Source organism: Miscanthus floridulus, chromosome 10 (assembly GCF_019320115.1).
Source record: "Miscanthus floridulus cultivar M001 chromosome 10, ASM1932011v1, whole genome shotgun sequence".
Lineage (NCBI taxonomy): Eukaryota > Viridiplantae > Streptophyta > Magnoliopsida > Poales > Poaceae > Miscanthus > Miscanthus floridulus.
In genome coordinates this window covers 73,105,811-73,112,954 of record NC_089589.1, presented here as the reverse complement: position 1 = coordinate 73,112,954, position 7,144 = coordinate 73,105,811, and the positions used below count along the sequence as shown (strand labels likewise).

Sequence of the window (7,144 nt, the reverse complement as noted above, 5' to 3'; positions counted from 1 at the left end):
GCCATATATTTAATTAAATCTAATCATGAAATTAAAAAGTTCCAAACTTGACTAACAGTAGTTCCAACATGTAGCTTATGAAATTACGAAGCTAACGCGATTTGAATGGATTAATTCGGAGCTAAAACGATAATTTTATAAGCGAAACAGTTCAAATGACATTTTTGTAAATACTGAAAACGTATTTTTGACTTAAACCGTGAAGTTTACGCTTTCCAAACGGGATTGCGCATTTGGGGAACTACGCCTTGGACTGCGGGTTAGGACTTAGAAAAGTCCAGGGTCTCTTTTACAAAACAGCCACACGAAGGGGTATCGGCTGATCTCGGCCGTCGGATTAGAAACGAGCGGTTCAGATTTGATCAGAGGAGGGAGAGATGAAGGTGGCCGGCCGGACACAGTGACGCCGGCGGTGAGGCGCCATTGCCGGCGGCGTGGAGGTCACGGTCACGCGCGATTAGGGGCTAGGGTTCGCCAAAAGAGAACCCGAGAGCACCGGTGAATGCGGGGGAAGAAGGGGGTCTCGGCCATGCCGATACGGCAGCCGGAAACAGCGCGAAGCGCGGTGGCCGCCATGGCCAGCGATGACAGCTTGCGGAGCTCGCGGCCAGGGCTCAAGAAGCCAAGAAAAGAGAAAGTAAGGGCACCAGGAGATAGAGGGGTGCTAGGGGGTTCTCACCGCGGGGAAGAAGGATGACAGGGAAGCTCGGCGGCGGCGGTCCGTGCGAAGGAGAAGACGGCGGATTACGGTGACCTTCGGCTGTGGCAGTTGCGGGCTTCCTCGGTGGTTGGCGAGCGCGAAGAAGAGAGTGGGGAGCAGCAGGGTGCGCGGGGGAAGGCTCGGCTGCTATTTGAAGCGGCCGGGGCGCGAGGGGGGCGCTCCCATGACGCCAATCATGGGCGGCAGTTGCGGCCAGGCCAGGCTCGAGCGGTTCCGAGCCACGCGGGGAAGAAGGCGGCGCCGACAAGTGGGGCCCGGGCGTCAGCAGCAGGGCATGGGGGAGCGTGGGCGACGGTTGCCTGGTGTGGCTTGTTGGGCCAAGCGGCCGAGGCGCGTGGCTGGGCTGCGGTGCTGGGCCGCGGGGCGGGGAAAGGGGAGAGCTGGGCTGGGGCTGTGGTGCTGGGCCGAGCGGGGAAAAGGGGAGAGGGGGCCAGCGGGCCGATTTCAAGAAAGGGAAAGAAAAAAAAAATGATTCTTTCCTTTTCTATTTCTTCTATTTTCCAAAACCCTTTTTAAATTCAAATTTCAATTCTTTTTGAAATCTTTAACAAATTTCCAAGCATTCACAAAATGATATGCAACAGCATGTATGCATCAAAAAGTTTCTAACCCTATTTTTAAATTTTAATTCCACAAAATTTATTATTTCCCTATCTTTTAATGCACACACCTTTGCTTAAATAAATCATATTTACTAATTTTAAAAGAATGCAAATTTTAGGATATTACAGGCCCAGTTCCCGCACACCTGCCTGGCTACCTCCCCTTGCCACTCCACCGTTCATCCCTTCGCTTCTCCACCACCTTAGCGGGATCTTGCTGCTGCTCCACCGCCCCAGCGGGATCTTGCTGCTGCACTGCCTGCATGGACGGGTACAGCGGTGACGTATTCTTCCACGACGACGAAGACAGCTACGGTGATGGCCACAGCTACGGCAACATCGACGCCACCAGGGACTTCCTGTTGTAGCCGCCCACCGGCCAAGGCTACAATTAGGCGGCCTTCACCAGCCCTGGATCCAGCCACTTCGCTTCTCCCCGTACGAGCATGGCGGCCCTCGACCTCAACTCGCAGGTAGCCAATGGCCGCCCATGGGAGGGTACCAGGGCGTCCTTCGCTTCGGTCTTCAAGGTGGAGATGTCGACGGCCCCAATGCCTCCCCTCCTGTTGGAGCCCACAGCGCAAGCCGAAGTGTTGGAGCTGGAGGTGTTGGCTTCCGTGCTCCTCGCAGCACTAGAGTTGGAGCTGGGTCCGGGTGCGCTACCTCGATGTTCTCCGGTGGTGGCTGTGGTAGTGGTGTGACGGCTGTTGGTCGCGGCGCATCACAAAGAAGCCTCCACGGCCTACGGTAGAAGTCTACCTCCGGCATGGCAGAAAGCTCCACGGCCCGCGGTAGATGTCCTCGGGTGCCAGCCATCGCGGAGGACAACTTCGCGTCCAACGCCTCCAACGACGGTGACGACGTCGAGATCCTACCCAACGTCCAAGGGTATTTTTCTTAGCTATACCATTACATTCTTGCAATGTTGATATATGTGTAGTGTCTGCTCCTAGCTAGCTAGGTCATCATCAGGCGAGATATATGTGTAGTTTCTGATTTGATATATGCTCTTCTGTGGTTCACAATTTCACAGTACTAGTGTCGCCAACAATCAGAGTTAGTTGTTATCTGTTAGTGATTGTGCACAATGCTTGATAGAATGCCAACAATCTGTTAGTGATCTGTTAGTGATTGTCGCCAACAATCAGAGTTGGATTATTGGTACAATTTTTTAGGGTGTGCAGCAAGGCCAGCAAACTTGATAGAATGCTTGAGCCCTTAGATTTTGCTGTTCAATTTTTGTTGTTCAAACTTGATAGAATGCTTGATAGAATTGCTTGCCCTGCCTGCAAGATTGTTAGGGGTGCATCTATGTGTATCTGTGCCATCTGTGTGTGAAAAAGGAAACTATACTCCATCTTATAGCGTTGGTAATCCTATTTGTGAAAAAGGAAACTATACCTCCTAGATTGATGTCTTCCCTTGCTGCCAAATTTTATGATGTCAACTGTATCTGATGTCAACTGCTCCTAGCTAGCTAGGTCATCATCAGTGCCTGTAGCTAATCTTTCATTAGCTAATGCTGTATGCAGTCTCTCATGAACTGACAGTCTTTCATTGTAGCTAATCTTTCATTGTAGCTAATACTGTGTCTAGTTATATATATTTTCTGTGTCAACTACCTTGTGATTTCGAAGAATGTTACCTTTTCTGTGTCAACTAGACAGTGCAGTATATTTATTCCTTTCCTTCTGTTTCTTATCTTGCTAGTAGTAGTTTTGCCGACGACCGGACGTCCTCAGGCCTAACTTGAGACCTGATGGTCTAGCCACACGAGAATTACCAATTTATTTACCATCTTGCTAATAATTGGAATCCCTTACCTCTGAGTTCTGACAGTGCCAACACCCCAACATTTATTTGTTCAGAAGGTTATGGAAAGAGGGATAGAAAAATCCTGCTATATAGAGATTCTGTAGTAAAAATATACTGTATGCAGTGTCTCATGAACTGATTGTTGAGTGATCTGATCCCAGTAGGAAGTCCCAGCTATCATGTTCACACATATGCTATCATCTCTGCTATCATCAGCTTGTCGCTACTCTGTAGTTGATAGGCTGTGTTACACTGTCCTAGAAATCAATAGCTGAACTAAATAATGTTGCCTACAAACAGAGCCAACTAACTATTCCTGATCAGGGCAACTTCTCTTAGCTTGTTGTGTTCTGCAGATAGATTTGTCAGATAGGCAGTACAGCAGTTGTCCTTGTTAGTTAGTCAGTTTTGGAATTGTTTATCTATTCCAACCTAGAACATTTCATTGTCTGTCCTTAATCTAGCACTAGACGCAGTCAACATTTCTCTCTTAATGCCTGTGGAATGTGTGTTGACTAGATCTGTGTGTGGCCAAACTGGAGTGATGGTAATGAGTTAATAACTCATTGGATCACATTATAATATGTGACATGCTCATTATCTTGAACTCTGATGAATAAATGAACTATGTCCAATTTAGCATTCCAGTAGCACACCATGTATGCCAACACTCTAGTGTTAAATAAAGAACTAATTCAGTCTAAGTAGGTAACCTACTCCAATGTGCTGCTGCTTATGTAGTATTTGCATCATGTTTTAACTGAATGGTCAATTTTTGATTGTGCACTACTATTTGCTGATTCTACCATTACTATTTGCTTGTGAGAACTATTTGATGATTCTACCATTACATTCTTCAGCATGATTCTTAGCTCAATTTTTCTTGTGTATGTTTTAGACTATTAAAAGTAGGGCTGATTGGAGTGAGGACAATACAGAGAAGCTCTGAATGATCTGGTGTAACCAGATTGACATTGGTAACTGCATGAAAGGTACAATGACCAAGACAGGAATGAGGGAGGTCATTAGGCAGTACACTAATGCTACTGGCAAAGCGCATGACAGAGAACAGATAATGTTTAGGTACAGGCAGCTCAAGGCTCTATGGCAATTTATAAAGCAACTGAAGACTGACACAAGACTAGGCCGTAACTCTGATGGGATTGTCATTGCAGATGATGAGTGGTGGGAGTCAAAGACTAAGGTTATGCTCCAATCTTCTCTGTTCTTACTACACTATCCATGATGCTCCAATCTTCTCACACTACCAAGTGCTGCAGGGTAAGGCTGATTGGAAGAAGCTGAAACATGGATGGCCACATTACATGCCCCAGTTGGAGCAAATGTTTGAAGGTGTAGCAGTTGATGGTTCCACAGCTTATGTTCCTAGTGCAAATGAAGAATTTGAGGAGGAGGAGGAGCCATCACTAAATGTTCAGACCCAAGTCAGCAGTAATAGCAACAAGAGGGCCAGTACTGCTAGTACTTGTGCCTCTAGTCCCAACAAGAAGTCCAAGTCCAAAAGCCAAGCTATCAAGCTAATGGACAAGGTTATCAGTGAGCAAACCAGGATTGGTGAAGACAGGAACAAGATGATGGAAAGACACGTTGAACTGCAGGAAAGGAAGGCTAAAATGAAGGCAATCATGAAGAAAAGATGCAGGGAAGAAAAGAGAAAGGAAGAGGAAGATGAAGTTGAAATTGTGCAGCAGATGGCAAGGGACTGTGGTGTTCAACCAAATAATATAAGGCTGTGGTACACTGTCCTGCAGATCTGCAAGGACAAGAAGACTATGACTTTCTTCAAGAAGACTGATCCAGATGCAAGGAAGGGGTTCATTGAATACTATGCCAGTGTCAACAACTAGTCCTGTGTGTCAATGTCTGTCATCCAGAGTCATGTGTGTGTCATTTGAACTATGTGATGTGTGTGTCATTTGAAATAAGTCATGTATATGTGTGAACTAAGTGATGTGTGTGATTCGAAGTTATTCTGTGCTGTCAGTACTATGTGAACTAAGTCATGTATGTGATGTCAGTACTCACTATTTATTGAATACTTGCAGATTTAGTACTCACTATTTATTCTGAGCTGCTTAAGTTATTTTGAATGGTGTCACTACTAACTATTTCATGTATCCAATTTGTCAGGTACTTGAAACAACAATGGATGTGAGCAGCTCAAGCAAGTCAAGTAGCTCCAGCAGTTCAAGTAGTTCCAGCAGCTCTGATTCAAGTGATGATGAAGTAACCAGCATGCTTGTGGATGATGAAGGTTCTCATTTAACTAGTGGTATGCTTCTTTTTGCTCTGCATACTGAAAATTATCTATCTAGATCAGAGTACAGAATACCATTGGTACCTAGGATAAAGTGGGTAGAGAGAAAGCTATCAAACAGAGAGAGCTGCTACAAAGTGTTTAGGATGACCCCAACTTTGTTCTACAGACTCCATGAAAAGCTAGAGTCTTATGGCCTGAAATCCACTAATAAGTGTTCCTCTATTGAAGCATTAGGAATGTTCTTGTGGATGGTTGGAGCACCACAGTCAGTTAGGCAGGCTGAGGATAGATTTGAGAGGTCACTAGGTACAATTCATAACAACTTCATGAAAGTGTTGAAATATGTTTGCAAGCTAGCTGTAGAAATCATCTGCCCAAGGGACCCAAGTTTCAGTGATATGCATCCTAGATTGCAAAATCCTAGATTCTCTCCCTTTTTTAACAATTGTATTGGAGCAATAGATGGCACTCACGTCCCAGTAATCGTAGACAAGGATTTGATGGTTCAACACATGTGCCGCAAGAACATTACAACCCAGAACGTCATGGCTTGCTGTGATTTTGACATGAGGTTTACATTTGTGCTTGCTGGATGGCCTGGTTCTGTACATGACATGAGAGTATTCAATGATGCTATGGACAAATGGAGCAATAAGTTTCCACATCCACCATTAGGTACACATTGTTGTAGTTGAGGTAGTTCTGTTTCCTATTTGAGTTAATGGAAGCTAACCGCAGTTCATAATTGTGCAGAAAAGTTTTACCTAGTGGACTCCGGGTACCCAAACCGTCCGGGATACCTTGCACCGTTCAAGGGAACCAAATATCATCTTCCGGAGTACCGTGACGGCCCGGAGCCCGAAGGTAAAAATGAAATCTTCAACTTCACACATTCATCGCTTAGGAATGTGATAGAGAGGTGTTTTGGAGTACTGAAAATGAAATGAAGGATTCTGCTAGGGATCCCTGCTTATCCTCCACATGTCCAGACCAAAATAATTGTTGCTTGCATGGCACTACATAACTTCATTAGAGCTAGTGGATTAGTGGATAGGGACTTTGCACTTTGTGATCGTGATGAGAATTACGTCCCACCTGAAGCGTCATACTCTCAGCCACGAACTACTCCGGCACCGTCAAGGGAAGATGCAGAAGTGATGAATGCGTTTCGTGAATCGATCGCTGTTGGTCTGTATAATCGTTCTTTGTAATCGCTGTTAACTGTGTAAAACATGTGAACTGTGAACTGGTTTGTGTAAAACTGTGAACTGGTTTATGAACAATTTAGTACATGTGAACTGTGTTTGTGAAATGTGCTTTGTGAACTGTTAAACTGTGTTTGTGAACGATGGCTTTGTGAACTGTGGCTTGCATGTCAAAATTGTGAACTGTTGACTGTGGCTTCCATGTCAACATTGTGAACTGTTGACTGTGGCTTGCATGCATGCTTGCGTGTCAAAACGATGGCATGTGGCTTGCATGGAAGAAGCAGCAACGTCGATGGCTGGAAGAAGAAGCAGCATGCATGCTTCTGCATGGGGATGAGGCAATATGTGATTTGGGATTTCTTGGATTTTGGGTGCAACTAAACAGGTGCATGGGAATTCTTGGATTCTGGATTTGGGATTGTAAAAAATTTGGAAATCTGAATTCTGGAAAATGGAGGGAACTAAACAGGGCCTAGCATATATTATCACCGAGACACAGACGTATGACTGTACGACA

At 45.4% G+C, this 7,144-nt stretch overlaps 1 protein-coding gene across 1 annotated transcript; it reads left to right on the top strand.

Moving 5' to 3' along the window:
• The first annotated feature begins 2,089 nt into the window (after window positions 1-2,089).
• On the top strand, window positions 2,090-7,068 carry LOC136488845 (uncharacterized). Its single transcript, XM_066485646.1, has 8 exons — window positions 2,090-2,211; window positions 2,357-2,379; window positions 4,131-4,342; window positions 4,419-4,994; window positions 5,290-5,431; window positions 5,882-6,094; window positions 6,173-6,283; window positions 7,013-7,068. Exons 1-8 carry the CDS (start codon window positions 2,090-2,092, stop codon window positions 7,066-7,068), a joined length of 1,455 nt encoding a protein of 484 aa, XP_066341743.1.
• The last annotated feature ends 76 nt before the right edge of the window (window positions 7,069-7,144 follow it).